Source organism: Phasianus colchicus, chromosome 4, assembly GCF_987193195.1.
Source record: "Phasianus colchicus chromosome 4, bPhaCol1.hap1.1, whole genome shotgun sequence".
Classification (NCBI taxonomy): domain Eukaryota; kingdom Metazoa; phylum Chordata; class Aves; order Galliformes; family Phasianidae; genus Phasianus; species Phasianus colchicus.
In genome coordinates, this window is record NC_143439.1 from 17,752,431 (window position 1) to 17,773,649 (window position 21,219).

Here is a 21,219-nt window from a genome sequence, read left to right on the forward strand (position 1 = left end):
TGACAGCAAACTAAAGAGAAAAAGTGATGTAGGGAAGCTGGGAATGTGAATAAATTCTGACATGAAATGAAAATAAAAAATTTGTTGTAAATTATTTTGACTAAACTTAAGTGACAGTTGGAATAATTCAGGCAACAAGAATAAAAAATAATCAAGTTCAAATGCACATTCTGGAGCCCTGACTGTGGATCTGTTTAATGAATGGTAATTGTTGAAGTCATGCAATGAGATTGTGACAGGTATGAAAGGAATTCATTGGACTGTGCACAAATGAGCAATTTAAAATATTAAATGTGCAGCATGGATTATAAATAAGCCTGAACCTCAAAACACATGGTTTGAAATGATGTTCAATCTAAGTTAAAATAACAGGAGGAGACTAGAGAATGAATACATTTGAATTGGAATGATGAAAAAACAACTCATAATTGTGTAAGTGAAATGTATCAGGAGAATAATTGCACAACTACGACAAGAAGTCTAATAGATCCCTGCATCTTATGTCAAGAAAATAAATTCTTATTTAAAGGAATGCAGTTCTAAAAAGAGCTCATAACGCCTCTTGGTGTCCAAATTGCACATATATAATAGGTATTATAAGCATTTGAGGGTTTTTAATAAATACATCATTGATAGAAGCCTTCAAAAGCAGACTAGTACATTTTAGAAATGATTAATTTCTTGGTTACCTGTATTTTTCAATTGTATTTCATATAGGTTTATGGAGACAAAAGCAAGCAGTTGACAGAGGGCAGAGAAAGCTTGTGTTCAACCACAATGAAAGAAGTGAGCCCTAGGGAGCTGCTTTGTGTAATGATACAGATGACAAATCTCATGAAGTGTGGTCTGATCAGCAAAGAAAAAGATACCCAGCTACGTAATGGAACTTCTGTTATGCTGTCACATAAACGTGGAAAATAATGACTTAAATTTAATTTTGGAGAAGATTTTGAGAAATGCCTGGAATTAGGAAAGGATGTATTCAATAGGTCATTTATAATGAGCACATAGTTGTGGGAGGAACTTAAGGTCACCTTTTCGGCAGAAAGAAAAAAAAAAAAAAACAAAGCAAAAACTTACCCAACTTCCAACATACAAACTGAGCATAAAGTTAATCATCTGGGAAATCAGAAGCATTCCAATAATGTGCTGGCAATGCAAAGGGATATGGAGAGCAAACTGGTTTTTGGTTAATTCCCATGCCTCCAGGGTTTATTTTGTTTGGTTTCTGGTGAGAATAAAGGCTCCAAGCCAGACTCTCGAAGAGGTAACTGTCTTCCTGACTTAAATCAAAGCTTTGCACTTCAGACAGTGACTTGGTTCTAATATTTAAGTGGCTTCTCCAGAAGAGTGTTACTTCAGGGACATCAGGAAGATATTGTACAGGGTCAACCCCGAAGCAAGATAATCATAATTGGAATACATCTTTTAAACAGATTCTTACTAGCGGAGACAGATATTGTTACATGGCTTTTAATGAAAAGTTAAATGTAAACTAATTATTAACAGCAAAAGGTACTTTTCACCAACAGAAAATTTATTAGTGTGTCAAATTCAGGAGCTTAAGGAAAACCTCTGATTAAGTGTGGCATATATTTTGTTACCTGCAGTCTTCTCTGAGGACTAAAATATTACAGCTATGATCTGTGTACATAAATGTTGATATATTGTTATCAGCTTTAAGTTTTCAAATAGTGAGAGGCAATCTTAGCAGTGGGGATCCAGCAGAGTGCTCCTTTCACTATTCCAAAAATCTGTGCTAGTAAAACCAACGCTGTTTAGTCTGAGATAAAGCTCAATTTCTCACATAAGTGAGATTCATGAAGGAAGGTCAGGCAAAGGATAAATCATATTCGTCCTATTAAAAATGCCTGTAAATTTCAGTCCACAATAGTTGTAAATTATGTGCAAGTGCCCACATCTTTTTTTCAAATGGTCTATAAACATTAAACCTATTCACCTCTGACTCTTAACTTGAACAAAAAGATAATAGAAAAATAGGGTACTTCGGATACTTATATTAACAGTTTGCTTCTAGTTGTAGCATGCTGCTTCTTTCATGTATGTAATGCTTTTTCAGGCAATATATTTTTATTATTTATAGGAACGTCCTTAATGCTATATCTGTGGCTTTTTCTCATGTGATAAGATGCTGAAAAAGTAGCAATGGAAATATGTAATATCCTTATTGTACCTGAATTCACATTGTTGTGTTCTTTACTATCCAAATATTCAAGTAGTATTACTTTATGGAGGAGAATTTGGAATCTGACCTTGGTCAATTACTTGGTTTCTGCGAACTAACTCAGGAAAGTACACTAGTCTAAATTATATTTGTAGAGTTATCAAGAAATGTTATTCTAGACAAGTGTTCCTGAAGCTCTGTTTACAACTGATGTGCTTTCTTTTGCATATATATATTCCAACTGGAGGCCAGGAAAAGGTATTTTTCACAGGAAGTTTTCTGTGAAATTTAGTGTTTCATCTGCTTCAGGTAAATCAAAATATATCCCTACAATACATGCATTAGATGGTTCTAGATCTCTTTGTAAATCATGCTGGTTTTTTTTTTTTTAGCAAGCTCAGCTTTGTAGTTCTTCATACAATAACAAGAAATTGCATAGAACTTCTGCCATTCCTCTACCAAAAGAACTATTGTCTGTATGAAGACTAAAGTGTTTGGCAAGAGAAGATAACTAGCCAGCCAATTTAAGTAATCTCCCCACAGGAGATAAGGAAGTTAACCTACATTGCCTTTTTTCTAAACTACTACTTCCGGTAGTTGATTTCTTCTGGTAAGAGCAGAGAAAGCTGTCACCATAAAAGACTCTGCTGAGCATCTATGTTTAACAATGCTAGTAGTACATAGATGGTGTTGATTCTGCTTTGGGTCATGTGAGAATTAGCCAAACCACAGTAATGACAGTCAGTGACTATTGCTCTGTGAAGCAACTTAGATGTCTTTCACTAGCAACAGATGTTGGGGATTCTCACTCTTGTGGAAATTACGTTTAAGACTTTTAAACTGGAAAGCCAGATTTACAAACTTTGCCACTGTACTTCTAGCACACTCATAGCATAACTCTTACTAGTGTCCACATTTATTAGAGTACACAAAAGAGACAGTGGGTGGTAACTAAGTATTCTCTCTAGTCAACTCATTGTAGAAATATGCTGTCATGCACAGACAACCAACATTATTGTGAGTCAGCCACAACTGAATTCCATAAAATGTCTACTTAGACATTCTTAGACTATTTGAGCATTAGTTGTTAAACTCATATTAGTCTAGAGTTATCTTAGTATTACTTGTGATTTCAATGAAATTTCTAAAATCAACATAATGATACTCCTTATATTGTTATAAAATATTACTGTATAGAGAGGTATCATGTTCAGCAGAGTCATTTAACTCTAAATTAAACTGTATACTCAGTGTTAGTTATCACTTTGAAGGCAGAAAGGGGAGTTTTGTTTATCAGGCAGACAAATATGTGACATAGCATCTGTTTAAAAAAGGGACATTCACACTTCCAGTACAGTGGGACAATTCCAGATTTCATCAGACAATGTGAAATACATTTACAGATTAAAAGTAAATAATCTTCAGATAAGGAGGAGCAAATCTATTTATAGACCCAGAGGCATTCAGTTAGCTGTGAACCATGATGTGATAGGTGGTGGGTTACTGTAATGATAACTACCTGTATGGGAACTGTTGAGTCACAGCCTGAACCACTGATTGATCTTCTGAGGAAAGGACTGAGTCAGCCATTGAGTGCAGGTGAAGGTGATTCATCTGTATGGCTGGTAAGGAGTGGAGCCAGGCTTCACCCCTCCTAGACCTCATTTGAGGGCTTACTGCCACTGGGGAAGAATCTCTTTTTGGAGATCCCTTCTTTGTGGAGTCTTTCCTGTGAAGGTGAGTGTTCTTTCCCTGTTTGTTTCTTTTCTCATTTTCACCACAATAATTTTTCCAACTGCAATACTGCCCAAGAAGTTCTCATTCTCAGAAAAGCAGAAATCCCAAGGGAACAAGTATCAGGAAAAGCATCAGATGATTAAATGGAGAGAGAAGCCCCCAGGCTTAATCTTGCGAGTTACTAATTGAGTGACTGAATCAAACTTAGTGCTACCAAAAAGAAATGATCTAAATATTTGAAACTGCATTGGCTGTGACTGGCATATCTCTTAATCAGCCAATTCTCTCAGTAAACCTGCTGAAAAGACAAATTAGTTGTCTTTTTCTCAATCACTTTTTATTTAAACCAATTCAGTTTATTACAAAAGTACTGGATTTGGATCATGAATGGAAGGAAAAAAAAGTGGAATGGATTTGTTGTTGTTGATAGTATTGAGCCCTTTACTTGGCACATTTATTTTATAACTTCACACCTTTGGATTAAGCAGTTTATTTAACTATTTCATGGTTCCAGAGTTGATTATTATGTCTTCCTTCTCTTCCAGCATGTTTAATCCTCCAAAGAGAGGAGAAAAGGGAAATGGATGTCAAAAGATCAGTATTGGTATCACAATTTTCTACCTGCAACACAGGTCTTCTACAAAGGCTGTTTTGGGGGGGGGGGGAAACACATTACATGAGAAGGCTGATTACCTGTCATTAATAAATACTTCTATATCCACTTGTTGTCATGATAAATGTGTATGTTTTTCTAATTTACAATAAGCGTTTAAAGAAAATAATCTATTTAAAAACTCAAATCTCTTTTCTATTAATTTCAAATGAAGTTGCACCTTCCAGAAAGTTTTGCACAGGAAGAGGAAATTAATAACTGGAAAGTTGAACTTTAAAATGTTTATTTTGCTTAGTTATCTTATGTTTTCATCTAGCTTGTTGACTTTGGAAACATAAAATTCTAGAGTTTTAGGGTGTTTTTTTTAGTAAGAATTTGTAGCTAAACATCTTTCATGTAACAGGAAAGTGTAGGTATATTTCTCTGCATAGAGTCCTAACTTTGGAAGGATGAAAGTACAGTGTGTGCAAGGGGGAAAGAAAAGGACAGACGGAGAAACTACTACAGAAAGAAGAGTGGAAGAGATCATACACAACTTAAGAGTGAGGATTTGCAATGCCTTTTTAGCAACTATTACTTAGGTCACTCTGAAGCTAGTACTTCCTATTTACTTCCATGGAAACTAAAACTACAAAGAACTCAGTAACACTATATGATGAAGCACATTCTCAGCTACAAAACACTAGTTATCAACATAATCTCAAGAATACTAAAAGATTAACATTGATCAAGGTAAAGATAGGAATATCACAATTTATCTCCTTAGGTTCAGATTTCAGTCTAGATATTTTGTATATATTTCTTTCCCTTCAAACTCACTTGGGTTATTCCTTGGCATACATAAATGCCGACAGAAATGCACATGCTTGGGTTTTCAATATTTTTCTTATTTACAGCTGATGTTTGAAGGAGAACCAATATTAATCACAGTCAGAATATTACCCTGCTATAAGTCATCCTTAGTCTTATCAGTTTTTCCTCCCACAGTGGTGACTTATCTTTTAGAGATATGCCAATGATGAAGGATATAATCGTGTTTTTGTTTATATTTTATTGTGGTATAAGGTTTGTAAAAACAGAAGGCTAGTAATATATGGTCACATTCTTTTCATTTGGAATGTAGCTGCTTTTATATCTTCCCATATAAGATTAGATTTTGCACTTACTTAGTGTCTTTTTTCTAGTACTGAGAAATACGCTGTTGACAGTTTTGGAATTTTTTTCATTTTTCATATATTCAATTCCCTTATTTATTACCAAGGCAAAGCCCATCAAAGGGAAGTGTGAAGTTCTAACAAGTGAAAACAAGGATGGATGTGGCACGTACATTAGCTGTGTCTGCCAAGTTCAAAAATTGTTAATGTAAAATTATAATTATACTTCATTAGAAAAAATGACCTGAGTATAAGAGGAAGAATCATGGAAAAGAAAAACCATCTTGCCTCATCTGAAAACCTAATGTAAGTGTTAAGTTCTTGAAGTAGCTATTCTAAATCAGATGAAGAGACAGAGTTGAAACTGTAAATGACTTGTCCCTGGGTTTCCTTCATTTTCTGCTCAAGCAGTAGGTTTTTGTGCTAAAAATGATATGAAAGAAAAAGGAAGAGTATGGAAGAACCATGAAGAAAGAAACAGTAGTTTAGGGAACAAAAATTAGTTGAAGAAAGAAAAGCCAAATGAACTAAGAGGGCGGAAAAACAAACAAAAAGGATACAAACAATAGTCAATAAGTAATAATGTAAAAACCGGAGAGAACTCAAAGTGAAAAAGAAGGAAACGGAACCTTCAGTCCCTCCAAACTTCTTAGGTACATTTGTGGTTTTGAAGGTACATTCTGAGACTAATTAATTGAGGAAATCTCAGAGGATTTAAAGTAACCACTTGATATATTTTGTCTTTTGTGTTGTTTAATTTTGTTCCTTGTAATGTGTATTCTGAAGGGATGCTGTTACTTCTCTAAGTAATTTAATAGTACTGTTTGTGTTTGGTTTCCTGGACGTGAAGAATGCTATTTATCTAGTAGTTGTTCTATATTCTAAGGTACGTTTGTAAGAGGATTTCCCTGTTTGCAAAGGCTGGAACAAACAGATTCTCAACAGATAATTGATTAACAAGTTGAGTATTTCAAAAGAAACATTTACCACTGTATGTTTTGACAAGTAGTGTGGAGTCTTTACTTGGTACAGTTGCTAAAATTATAAGTGCGATTAATTATTTCTACAATTACCGGTGAAGCTTTAGAGAATATGTTCAAATGAAGGACTAACTGTTCACAAATAGATGTGGCAATAGAGATAAACTTTATCATACTCTTTCTGAGAAGGATGAGCAGGGAATGGAGACTCAGAAAATGTGTGTAGTAGAACATGGTACTGCTGTGTTCTTAGAGGATTCTGTAATCAAAAGTAGTTTTAGTGGACTGATGCACAAGCTCACCTCAAACATGCACACATAATTGAAGAACAACCTTTAAATAATGTCATCTTCATAGTGAGCATATAAATTGCACATTAATTCATCAAAAACTCATACATGTATTGGAAAGAATGTTGCCCTGCTTCAAAATTACTGTGATCAAAATGGAATTGGATGTGTCATTGCTTTTGACATACACTCCTGAGTTTATGGTTAAATGACCGCAAAGTGACACCATATGCATGGAAATGTCCAGGTTTCATAACTGCTAAATGAACTTGGGTTGGGAAGAGAAATAATTAGTATGTTATGTGAATGAAACTGGATTATGTTAAATGATTTATCACAGAGTTGATAAATGAAATTTTGATTGAATACACATGGATTTAACAGTTGCACATAACTAAATGGCACTACTGCATACAGAGCATACAAGATGAAAACGTTCCATTATTCTCTTTGTTGCTTCCTAAGCTAACCATTTTTTTCTGATTTATAACTAACTTGCTCTTTTTTAAGATGGAAATCTAGGGCATTCTCTATAGCTGGCAGACTTCACAAACTTTTCTCTGTCTTCTGCAAGTCCTATGAACTTAAGTTCCCATGTCACTACAGCAGATGTGGCTGTTTTTCATAAAATTTCAGTTTCTCCTCTCAAGAAAAATGAGTTGATGGTTAAGGGGTTTGCAGAAGAGTCATCTAGATTTCAGGGTCTGTGTCTAGTGGTCACGCTTCTAACAAAATAAGGATAAGGAACAAAATCTAAAACCTACAATAATACTTCAAAAGTTGAGAGAGTGTTCTATGAATGGCATTGAGACATTAAAAGTAGAGATCATCTCATATATTCTGATGGGATGCCACTTCAGTATGTAGTTCTATCTGAATTTTTCATATGTCTATTTTATTTAAAAGAAAAGCCCAAATACAGCTTTTAAAAGATGTTTTTTCCAGGCTGAATCTAACAGCTGCAGTGTTGTACAGATAGATATCTTCAGGAATAGGGTATTCCCTTCCTGAACGGGGTTCTTCTCTGGTGGAGCGACCGATGTTTCTTTTGGTGTGTTACTGTGACATTGTGATATGTCACTGGGCCTTGGATCTTCTTTTAGTGGTTCTGTAATTGTTCTTTTAGACTATTCCTCTGGCTGAGATAGGCAACCCATTGTGCCACTGTTTGTGCCTGGGCTACCCCTGTCTTAGGAATGTGGGTCAGATCTTTTACCCACCTCTGAACTGGCAGGGTGGTCTTAACTATGATTTTTGGCTGTTTAGGTTATCAGCTCTACCTCCTGTAATGCGGAGTAAGTAGCCAATAACTGTTTTTCAATCATACTATATCTTACTTTTGCTCCGTGCCAGACCTGAGACCAGAATCCAATGGGGGTCCAAACAGTACTCTGGCATTGCCACAGGCCCCAGCCAAAGCCATCCTGAGTGATGTGAACATCCAACTCAGCTGGGAGGGTAGGATCAGATGTATCCAATGCCTGAGCCTGTTTAACTTGCCAGTTGGAAAGCCTCGTGTTCCGTTCTCTCCCAGTCCCATAGTTGCCCCTTTTTTTTGTGAGTCCGTATAATGGTGTCAGCAGCTGTGCTAAAAGAGGTATAAAGGAACACCAGTATCCCAATATACCTAAAAATTTCTGCAGCTCTACTTTGGTGTTGTAGGGACTGGGAATGCCTGAATCTTATCTATGACAGCACTGAGTAGTACTTTGGTCTTTTCAGACCAAACTGACCAAATATTCAATTGAAATAAATGTTTCTGCCTAATGAATAGGGGCCTAATTATCTGGTGTATACCTGTTAAAAAAGGATACTTCACAGAATAAGGTTTTTTGCTTTCTAGCATGGTGCTGTTAGGGAACTATTTTCAAATCAGTAAATAGATTTTTTTTTTAAATGTTGTCACAGAATTGTAGGGGTTGGAAGGGACCTCCAGAGATCATCGAGTCCAACCCCCCTGCCAAAGCAGGTTCCCTACACCAGGTTGCACAGGTAGGCGTCCAGGCGGGTCTTGAATATCTCCAGAGATGGAGACTCCACAACCTCCCTGGGCAGCCTATTCTAGTCAGTGAGATTGTTACAGTGAAATCTATACAGTACTCAAACTCCTGTGCTCCATAATCCTCAGTAAGCTACGGCCCTGGCCCAGCCAAAGTGCTGCATATCCTTTAACACCAGCTGCTAGTTCCAAGGTTTCATTCAGAAAGGTGGCTTTTGTTATTATCCAACCACCACGTGCATGCCCTGTGGCTTTTGTCCTTTTCAAGGGAGCTGGATATTGCCAGTAAGAACGATCACTTTGATATTTTTGTGCTTCTGCTTTTGAGAGAGGTAAGATAAAAGGTAATCAATGTCAATGGTTTACAGGCTGGTTTGGCCCAATTCTGTGTCTGGGGCTGGGGGACCATGGACCTATGCCCTGGAAAAGGGGAAAAACGGAAAGGGTAGGAAGATGGGCCTAGAAGCAAAACAGCAGCAAAGATCTGAGGAGGAAAGCTAATTTACTAGAAAAGACATTGGCATACAAGATAACACAATATAATGCAATATAATTGGAATTGAAGCTAATAAATCAAGTAAAATGAGGGAGAGTGTTCAAAAACTGAAGGCCTTAATGTTACGCTGAAAGTGAGATGTCTAGCTGGGATAAGCAGAAGGGAAAGAGAGAGAGAGAGGTCTCGATTGCTGAACAGTTTTTATCTTTCCCTCTGAACAGAAATTGGAAATGCAAAGTTCTTTCGAGTTTGTAGTTCTCTTCTAGGAACCAGGTACGCAGAACTATTCACAATCCATGAAACTAGAGGATTAACGCCTGAACTCCCAATAATCTACATGATGTTATGATGTGGATTACAGATGGCAAAAATCATAAAACCATGACAACTGTGTATGAATAGGTAGCTTCTAGATCCTGTGGATATCTACAGCAGTGGTAAATTCTTTTCTGTTACATAGGTGCTGAAGATAAAAATAATAATAATAATAATAATAATGTCAGGTGTTTTCTAAATTCCTGGCTCTCCCCCTCCTTTTTCTTAAATACTGTACACAGAAACAAAATAGAATTTCTCCTCCAACTCTGTTGCATTGTGCCCTCACTGCTGTTTGAAACTCACAACTATGCCCTTCTTAGTTCTTACAGTCATTTTTAGAGTACTGAGTGAAGTTATCTAATATAGCAGTCTGTGTTCTTCTGGGTCTGAACTTGCCTTATCCAAGTATGCTTTGTAATTTTCTACTTGTAGACAGTATTTCCCTCTTTCTCCTGTTTCCAGCACAGAATATCCATAGGTAACTCCTTCCTTTTGTACCTTCAAGGAGAGATGAAAGCACCATTCAGGTAATGTTTCCTTTTTAGAATGCTGTTCATCATTCTACAAAGATGAAATTTTTGACTACTGAAATTTAAATGAGTATTGGTTGCCACCCTCAGGTTGAACAACAACAAAAAAGCAAGTATATGATCACTTAATTTTCCTTGATTTCTGTAGCAGCTTGCCATTTGACACTTCTTTTTGTAGACTGATAAATGTCAAAGATATAGCTTTGTATAGTAGATGCATGTTGCTGTTATTGTTAGTTCATTCTAACCAACATTTTATACTAAGTATTGAAAGAAACCAATTTGTTATTTTCAGTGAAAAGCAGCTGCTTGGAATTCTATTTAGGAATGCCTTAATGGTAATTTCTGGAGATGGGTGTAGTTTCTTAAATCATGAATGGCTAAAAACCATAATTATTAAACATCTAGTATATGAAAAATTTCTTTCAGTGTTCTTATTCAATCCAAATTTCCCTTTAAATATCTAGAGAATGAGATCTAAATTCCACATGTGATGATCAGTTAATAATGAGAATAAATATAGTAAAATAACTTTATTCACAACGATTGTATTTCCTAATGGATTAGGAAATGCCAGCTGTAAATTCAAGAAAAAATACCTCTTGTAATAAAAATAATATGCCATGCATCTTTCCTTTTATAAAAATTATTGTGTACTCTTAAATTCCATAGGTGAATAAAGTTTCAAAGCATAATATAAGGAACATAGGGGTCATGTTTGCCCTTTTCTATTCTGGTGAAGTTCTCACTGACTGGAAGAGGGGAAACACAACTCCCTTTTTCAATAAGGGTGGAAAAAAAAAGGGAACTACAGGCAAGTCAGTCTCACCTCTGTACCTGACAAGATTGTGGAGCAGATCCTCCTGAAGACCTTTTTAAGGCACGTAATGATAAGTTGATGGGTGGTAACCCATGGGTAACTTTGCCAAGGGTAGGTCATGCCTTACTAACTTGGTCTTTTATGATGAAGTTACAATGTCTGTGAATAAACGAAGAGCAACTGATGTCATCTACCTGGACTTGTGCAAAGCATTTGCTGTCTCACATGACATCATGGTCACCAAAATAGAGAAAAATGGATTTGATGGATGGACCACTAGCTGGATAAGATACTGGCTCGATGGTCGCACTTAGGGAATTCTGGTCCACAGCTCAATGTCCAAGTAGACACTGGTGACGAGGTGTTTCAGGGATTGATGCTGGGACCAGTGCTATTTAACAGCTTTGAAGGCAACGTGGATAGTGGCACTGAGTGCACCTTCGGTGGTTTGGAGATGACACCAAGCTGAGTGGTACAGTTGATCCACTAGAGGGAAGAGATACGTACATGTGGGCCCATGCCAACTTGATCAAGTTCAACAAAGCCAACTGTGAACTTCTGCACATTGACTGGGGCAATCCTAAAAATAATTACAGGCTGGGCAGTGACTGGTTTGCAAGCAAACCAAGGATAAGGAGTGTTGGTTAATGAAAAACTCAACGTGAGCCAGCAGTGTTGATAAGAAAATATAGGTTGGCATCCATATTTTTCATAGTTTAATAATTCTATGTTGCTTTCAACACATTCTATTTTAAATTTATTCGATCGTTGTCTGTAGTTGCTATCACTTCATTATTAGCATATATCTTCTTGCCTTTCCTAGTTAACTTTAATTTACCTGTTGTTTATACAATTTTCTTCCATGTAGAATGGAAACATTTCTTCTCCACTGTATTCACAATAATCATTTTCATTATTAATCCTGAGAGCAGCATTACTAATGGATTCTTTATCATTTTCATAATTTAAAATTAATTCATTATCTATGAGATTATTATTAAGAATACTGGTTTTTGAGACCACTGATTTTATTTATATTCTGTGTAGGCAAATTTTTCTCACAATCTATAAAGAAAATAACTAATGAATAAACTGTTAATCTTCTCTTTATTTTTTCTGATCACTTTCCCCATTGCATGTCTGTCAACATAGGCTTATGGGAAAAAATCTCTAGCACTTTTTTTAATTAAAATTTTCTAGTGCTGCATTTCACTTTGTATTGAATATTTCATTTTGAAGGTCTTTTAGCATCAACAAAATAAATTTTCTACAAGAACTAGGTATTTATTTTACAGTGATTGGTCACCCTTTCCATCTCTTGAATAAATGCAAATATACTTCCTTTATACATTACTCATGCATACTTGAAATATGATTAGATCTTTCACATATATTGCAAATTCGGAGTTCTTACTTGTTCTTTCTTTATATGAGTCAACTGACTTGGGAATCACTTCCACCAGTTGAACTAACCAGGCTCACTGTGTACTTATGAGCTCATTATTTAGGACTTATACATGAACTGTAAGAGGCACTTCATCATAAAACCAATTTCATCTTTGTGATCTAGTCCCCTTTCTGTCTCTGACTAAAACTGTGAATAGTGATGCACACACACCATATTAAAAAAAAAAAATAAAAATCCAGTAAACTGAAGTTGAATAATGAACTGTTTTACCCGTTCACAATGTGGATTACTGATTAGAATATCATATTTCTTTAAGAAAATGTTTCTGCTTTTTCTGGGCCAAATCAGGCATTGAATGAGAAAAAAGAAAAATGCTTTCAGGTGTGTGTGTGTGTGTGTGTGTGTGTATAGATAGATGTATATAATAAATATGTGTATATATAAAAAATATGAAATCTACATATACAACTGAAAGCGAATTTATTATAGGTAAATAAGTCCATATTTATATTTATTTATATAATATGTAAACTTTAAATTATATATAATATGAAATATAATAATTATAATATATAAAAATATAGATAGCATATAGTACATAGATTATTTATATATATATATATATATATATATATATAGTTTGTAATATATATAATCTTAAGTCCAGATATTGCTTGCTCAAAGCTGGCTACTGACTTAACTGAAGAAAGACAGGTTGACAAGTTAAAAACTAAATATAAAAGCTCAATGAGATAGTCCCTAAAAGCCCCCTCCCCAAACTTTCACCTCAGGAAATGTGTTAGAATATAAACATGAAAAAAAATTTAAAATGAGACGTAATTCTGGATAGAAATGTATGATTTGAAGTATTTCAAATGTATTAGCACAGCCCATTCACTAAAACATTGTAAGGTCAATAAAGTATTGAATGTAATGAAATAAATATTTTATTGCAAAGAATTATTGGATATATGAGACTTCAACTAGAACTTGATATTTTCAAAGCCTATCTGTCTTCCTAATCCAAATATGATTACATTAATTGGGTATCATATATTTGGTCAAATATTTGATTACAAAATCATTTTAGAGGATTAGTATAAAGTTAAATTTATCCTAAATTACTGTCTCCTTAATGAGGGATTCTCATAAAAGTTTATGCTTGGCTTTTACTACTCAGAAGGTGCAGTCATATGGTATTCTCAGATGTGCTTTAATTTTAAGATTAAACATGTTATTTTTAACTTATTTATGAAAACATATTGTAGAAAAATGTACTGATTTGTCAGTAAACCCAAATGCTAAAATGTGACAAACTGGTTGCTTTTCTGTTCTGATTAGCATGTAATAGTCATGAAGAACTCAAGAGTTTGTATTGTTTTTGAATTTTCTGGTGGTTTGTTAGTATGGTAGTTAAATGTAGAAATGTGAGGGAAAAGAATGCACTGAGAGAGAAAATAAAACCATGCTTTCTGATATAATTTATTATACATAAGAAATCAAATTTCCAAACATGTAAACATCAACTTCACCACTTTTTTTTCTTTTACTCATCTACTGTTAGCTAATGCTGTATTGCAGAAAATCGTATATGTGTAAAGATGATCACCTACACATTTTTTCTCATTTTCTGGGTGGAATTGTTCTTTCCTGCTGAAGCAAAGGATTTCACTCTTCCACTCAACTATTTTCAAGCAAGAGTCTAACTCTTGGCCCCACCCCAGTGCTAATGAAAATTAAAACCCTATGTCTGAGAGCGTTGTCCAAATGTTCCTTGAACTCTGGCAGCCTGTGGCTGTTACCACTGCCATGGGCAGCCTGTTCCGTGCCCCCTGCCTTCTGGTGAAGAGCCTCTTCCTAACACCCACCTGACCCTCCCCTCATGTTGCTGCACTCTGTTTCCCCCAGCTCTTTTTGCTGTCACCAGGCAGCATAGATCAGCACTGCCCCTCCACTTCCTCGGGAGGAGCTATATAGGCCTTTATGAGGCCTACAGTTAGTATCCATTCAAGTACTACATCCTGATATTTTACGATACAAAATTGGCCCTAAAATGGAGCCCTGAAGAACCCCAATAGTGACTGGCTGCCAGTCTGATCTAATCCAGTATGCTCTGAGAATTACCAGTCAGCCAATTGTTCACCCATTGAGTACCTTTCTGGCTTTGCACTGAACATTTTGTCCAGAAGGATACTGTGACAAACAACACTGAAAACTTTACTGTTTTCCAATCCAAAATATTACATCAACTGGTTTCCCTTGGTCAATTAAGATGACTAACCTCATAATTAAAGGAAATTAAGAAAATTAGCCTTGTAAACCTGTGTTGTCTATATGTCAATTGACTGCATTGTTTTTCAAGTGTTTTTCAGCAACTCCCAGAATAGTCTTTATGATTTCACTAAGCATTGAAGTGAAACTGACAGGTTTGTAATTATCGGGGTCTTTTTTTTTTTTACCTGTCTTTGAAACAAGTAACAGATCAGTGTTACGTTTGGTCCTCCATTTGCTGTTAACATATTAAAAAAAACACTTTCTGTTCCCCTTGCCAGTGATGTCTGGATTACCTGTGTTGAATTCAGATCGAAAGTATGTGAAAGAATATAGAAAGAAAATAGTTTCTCTCTGATTTGTTGCTCCTGTAGTGAAGGATCTTTGCTTACAAGGGGAACTCCTGAACTGCATAGCCTTTGACCACTAGGACCAAACATACAACGATATCTGACCCGATCACTGCTACATTTGGCAAAAATAATGGGTCAATCGCCTTGTTTTATATATAACTATATATGTAATATATATAATGTGTATATAAAAGAGGTTGTTTTTCTTTTTATTCCACTCCTGAATGTCTGTGAAAATTGTTGTATGTAAATTTCAGTATCTCTGCCACTGCTGATTCTTCAGTATGACTTCTGGATTATTCTTAATGCAGTATTTATCTTGGATTCTAACCAGACTGCTTTTCTTCCTCCTTTTATTATTTTCTTATCAGAACTCTGAAGTTATTCCAGAAATTTTTGAGCGTTATCCCTAATCCTTTTGTTATTATTAGCTTGGAATTATTTTTTCAATCAGGGCTACATACTTCAAAATTCATCTCTCCTGTTTAAACACTGCAGGTATCTGTGAACACAGACACACATTCTTGAAACTGAGGAGTGAAATTTGTGTTTTCTTGCTCTGTTCTATTTGTGTAGAAAAAAACATCTCTCTTCTGGCAACACAGCAAGACTGGTACCTAACGAATCAAAACATGTTTCTTCTTCAGAAATGACAATAGTAATATTATAAAGCAATGTTTCTTTGAAACGGAAATTGCATTATCATGTTGTTATCACTTTGGCGTTCAGATACTTTTCCTTTGGTAGATGTAAAAAATCCATTATGAATTTTGAAAAGAGAGTAAGAACTGAATGGTCAAGACCTTTCTTTTCTGAGTAATATTAAACTGAAACACAGTGAGAGGGAAGTATACTCCAAAGATTATAACACTAAGTTATTTAAAATAGTACCTTCAGATGATTGAAACACGCACATTTTATGGTCAGAAATTCAGTATCAACTTTGGCTAGCAGGTAACTTCACAAATACAATGCATTTCTATCCTCAACAAAACTGATCAAATTTGCAGACATCTCCCATTAACAGCAAATTAATTAAAGCATGAAATAATAATTAAAATAAATTAAAGAAAATGTCATGGAATCCATCCCTTATGAAATAAATTATAATAATTCCTTAGAGATACATTGGAAAATCTTGATAGAACAAATAAGGTAACAGCCTTAATGATTCAAAACAGAAATCAATTTCTAATCAATTATTTGATACAGCTCAAGCTAATCAATGTGAGTAATCAAGAATAACACAGTAAAACTAAAGGCAAAAATTTTGAGAAAATGACTCTATAGAATATGGACCTTAGCACCATTTACATATGGGCTCAGGGGCTGGACTAGCTGCAATCTCTCTCTGATTTTCAAACCTTCCCAGGCTGATACAGCTCTCCTGGAAAGACTATTTGTATCTATATGTGTTAAATTGTCAGTGGAGTTTGACTTTTAATGTGAATGTCAGGATACACCTGATAACTGGAACAAGTGAAACATATTCCAAATTGGATTCTTCCAAAACATCTGTAGGTGGTATTTCTATTGAAAAACAGCCCTTGTAAGTCAACTACATGCCTTTGAATACCTATCTTGAGAACCCTTTTGGTTGAACCTTATCAAGAAAGTATTTGGCACCACTGAATACTTTTAGCAATTTAGGACTTTCCTCTCACCTTAGATTCTCTTCTTTCTAGTGATTTATGCCTTTTTTCCACCATGCCTTTGAAGACAATGTTGAGAATAGAAAACTGTTGAAATTATGTTGAATAATTCTGAATACATCTGTGAATGAGGTAGACAATCCAAACATAAGATGTATGCATCCAATTAGGAGGAAAAAAATCCAGGAAAATACTGTCTGTATTTATGATCACTTCATTTTTGGAAATGTTGAATATAAGCAAAGTAATAGGACTACATAATGAGCAATCAAATTGTTAAAGATGTCACTGGAAGAATAGAAATTAGCTTAGCAAAGAGAGGTTAGGGAAATGTCTTGACACTGAAAACTACTGATTTTTCACAACCATCAAGACTCTATTCTCTGCTAATTGTTTGGGGTTTTTTTGTCATTTCCAAAATCGAGGCAAAAGATCTGAGGTATTATCCTCTCTTATCTCTTGTAACATCTTCCTCTGCCATGAAACTCACCCACAAGCTAGCACGACTTTGAAGACTGGGAGACATCTGGTAGTTGTAACAAGCTGTGATGATGCAATAACAATGGTAAATAACCTTCCTCTATGCTCAAAAGGCTTCTGAACTCCTGCTACAATTAAGTAATTTAAAAAAATATATATATCTTAACTGAAGTTTTAAAGGGCATTCATCTTCCATTTACTAGCCTAGTTTTCCTTACTTTAGGTTGAAACTGTAACATTTCTTGTCCTATAACTACCCTACCCTACCCTTTCCTTTTTTCCTCTTTCATCCAGTTGATGTCTAAATAAATCCAACCACCTATACACACAACATTTTCAACTGGTGCAGTCTATGGTAGAGGTAAACAAAATCTCTTGTAAATGTGTGTATAAGGACTTCCTTTATTTTACTTTTTGAAACGATCTTTTATGGAATCTTAGAGCTTCAAAGGAAAAAAACCTCTCCAAATAATGAAGTCATGAAATGTATAAACTGCCAAATGTCCTTATAGAGCATACAAGGAATTTCCAGAACATCCTGCACTTAAAAAGCAATTAACCAATTAATTCTTGGTAGATACACGATGGGTGATCTGGACTAAAAATCATAAAATTTTTAGGTAGGGAAGCTGGAAGACCAGTTTCTTTTGGACCTGCGTCTGTGTTATACTTGTTATCTGTGCTGCCCAAGCAAAGGAAATCTATGTAACAAATCTGATTTTCTAAAACTTGTGGATAAAACTAATAGAATGTAAGTTGATGTGAGGAGAGGAAAAAAATAAAGGCCTCTGCAGAAAGCAATGTAGGTAGTAGCATAAGGCAAATCAAAAGTAGTCAGATAGGTCCTTGAAACAGAAGTAGTGGCCATTGGAGAGTCCATGCCGGAGATAAGTAGCAACAAACGTCAACTAGCTCTGCTGTTTTTAAGTAAGCTAATATCAAACATTGAACACTGTGGTAAGAAGGAAAGTTTTTGTCTTCCATCCAGTTCCTCTACTTAAGGCAAATTATCATATGCACTGTAATTTCTAGGATATTAATTGGGATATGTAAGTTTTAAACAAATGAATAAAGTTATACCATGATCCAAATATCCCCTATTAAGTGTAGACTTCCAAGTGTAGGTTATCACAGAATCACAGAATTGTTGGGGTTGGAAGGGACCTCCAGAGATTGTCAAGTCGAACTCCCAGGTATCATTGTAATGATGTGCTTTGATCTACTCTCTCATGAGAATAAGGTTTTTACAAGACTTTCTAAGTATTGGCTTCTAGTATGCTACTGTTTTTTTCTGTTTCATTCACCTGCTTGTCCTTTGTAGCTAGGAAGTGCTAGCATGATATTTTTTGTTAGTAACAACAGTCTTGCAGACAATGGGATATTTTACAGTGTAAATTTGGGTAGTGAGGTTTTAGAAATAGTTAAATACTCAATTGTAAATTATGTAAAAATTCTCTCTAATGTTCTAGCATAGAGTAGACATGATAGTCTTCATTAAGTAATTCAAAACCTGTGAAGCATATTACTCTCAAACTATCTGGATTACTGTCTTGACTCACTGTACTAGCAGTTTCTGTTGACACCACTAAGACCAAGATTCATTTCTACTGTAGTAGTATTTCTATTCTAAATCCATTACTCAGACATTAATGGCTTAGCCACTTGTAGGTGAACTTCAGCAAAAAATAGTCATCTTATAGAGATATATACATAATGCTTATGTTTTCTGTTTTTCCAGCTATACTGAAGGAAATGGCAAGTTTACAGGAATGCATCCAGAAGTAGTATTACAATACCTCTATGTAAGTGGTACCATTAGTAAAAAAAATGTAACAACAGCTACAACAAAATCTGAGGCCTTGTTGTTTGAGGAAAAATTTGCACTGAGCTGTTGTGAGATTGGTCATTAATCTTCTTTTCTGTATAGTAACTTTATGAGACCATTAGGAACACCTTGTTTGCTTCATAGTGCAACCTTGCAGCAAAACATTAAAAATCATGGTATAGTTGTAGGATTTTTGCCTGGGTTCTTAAGAAAAGGGGGGGGGGGGGTAACTGGCACAGTGGAGTAGATGCAGAAAATTGACTTTAATGTTTTGTTTTATACCTCATTATTATCTGTGATCAGTATTATATGTATTCAGTATTGACATGTGTAATTGAAACCTGTATCTTTCTTCTCTCTCAACTTCAGGTTGTTCATTTCTGTTCATCATTTTAATTATGCCTTTAAGACAGAGAGTATCTTTACTCAGTGAGTATCATTGCAGTGTGTCTGGAAAAAGTCAAATACAATAAAGTTCAGCTCTCTTATTCAACCTGTGTCTACACAGTAATTGTGTTAGTAAAGTAAGTAAATAAATAAAAATGGCTGCTTAGTGCAGCCATACACGATGAACTGAAAACCTGAAATAAAAACATTTGCCATCTACTGCTTAGAGATCCACTTGTACAAAGACATAACAATTTGAGACAGATATTGAGCAGGCAGGACAATGATGTTCCCTTATCATTTTCATGTCTCCATGCAGGTGAAGAGCATGTGCTACAGTCCAGTCCCCAAGGCATTTCACATCACTTCGCCATTGAACAAAACAACAAAGAACAGAGCTGGATAGCCTATTGACTGGATAGACATGGTCAATGGTCAGAAGTGAATATTGAGAGGAATTGTTTGTGTCTGTAATATATAAATAGATTTCTGGTACTTTTTTATGCATGACTGCTTTGCTCACATATCATGCTTTGCTCCTTTGTTGCAAGAACTTCTTGAGATACCTTCAGCTCCCAGGTCTTTTATCCTCTCAAACTTCATTTTAGACTGTAACCTCAAGGGAAAGAAGACAAATTTCTTCTTTACAAGGTAAAGTTCCCATAACTTGACAGTGCTTTTTGTTTATATTTTCTGCATTTCATCTTTTTAAAGACGGAAAAAAATATTTTCCATCCACTTCTCCTTTTTTTTTTTGTTGACGCTGGTGGTCTGCCATGTTGGATCCTAAAATGACCAGTTTTGTGCCATGGTCCCATTTGGAATTGTATCTTAACTTTTTAGTGTCCAAAGCAGGACTTTTCAAGAAATGCAATATAAAGTGGAAAATTTTCTCCTCATGATTCTTGGTGAAATCAATCTGCTGGCTGGCAATTGTGCATTTGGAAGCTGTCTTTCATTAAATGGTTTATCAAGAAAAATTGGTTATACCCATATTTTGCCATGTTACGTATAGAAAACATAACTTTTTTCTTTTCATCCCAGAAAGAGTATCTCAGAAGCAATCAGTAGAAGCATATAAAACAATGTTTTCCTTCCTAAAACCTTTTCTGTTCTAGCTAAATCCCAAAATTACCATTAACAGGTTATTTAAGTGCTGTATGACATGAAATATAAATACTTGTAGAATATTTGTGCCAATGTGATATAATACTTTGGCCAGCTCACATTTGAGTTTATTTTAAAAGCCATCTAGAAATTTATATTAGTAAATATAGTATACTGTAATATATATTTTTGCTTATTAATTTCAGAGTGAGCTGAAACTCTTGTCAGCTTAATTAAACATTTATAATAAACTTTTATTAAGACAGGCTCAGTAATTTATCTTTCTGAAATTAATCACTTTTGTTTGTATTTTTTAAACAAGTTGATGCCATTCAGCATTCGTAAAGACTAAGTACCTTTACTGTATTTTTTGCATTCTACTAGGATCAGAAACCATGCTGTACATCAGAGGCCTTTTAAATTATTGTCTTCTCTTTCAAAACAGAACTTGTTTTCTATATCATAAGGAAAGGGTTACCAGTAAGAATATCTTCCCCCATCTGAAGTAGTGTGAATTCATTCAATTTAGATGTATATGCATGAGTCTTCCTTGGAGTACCAGTACTGAAGTATCAACCAGAGCTCAGAAGACAAGTATCTTTCATATAGTACTT

General features: G+C 35.1%; 1 protein-coding gene across 2 annotated transcripts; it reads left to right on the forward strand.

Moving 5' to 3' along the window:
* The first annotated feature begins 4,970 nt into the window (after positions 1 to 4,970).
* LOC149918096 (uncharacterized) lies at positions 4,971 to 20,115 on the forward strand. 2 transcript variants are annotated; one of them, XR_016466374.1, is made up of 5 exons: positions 4,971 to 5,077; positions 10,235 to 10,299; positions 19,025 to 19,088; positions 19,481 to 19,540; positions 19,818 to 20,115. XR_016466374.1 is itself a non-coding variant. In XM_090140064.1 (4 exons), exons 1-4 carry the CDS (start codon positions 4,985 to 4,987, stop codon positions 19,902 to 19,904), a joined length of 309 nt encoding a protein of 102 aa, XP_089996190.1. In that variant the 5' UTR covers positions 4,971 to 4,984; the 3' UTR covers positions 19,905 to 20,115. The 2 variants fall into 2 exon arrangements, 1 of the variants encoding a protein (XP_089996190.1); XM_090140064.1 differs by lacking the exon at positions 19,481 to 19,540.
* The last annotated feature ends 1,104 nt before the right edge of the window (positions 20,116 to 21,219 follow it).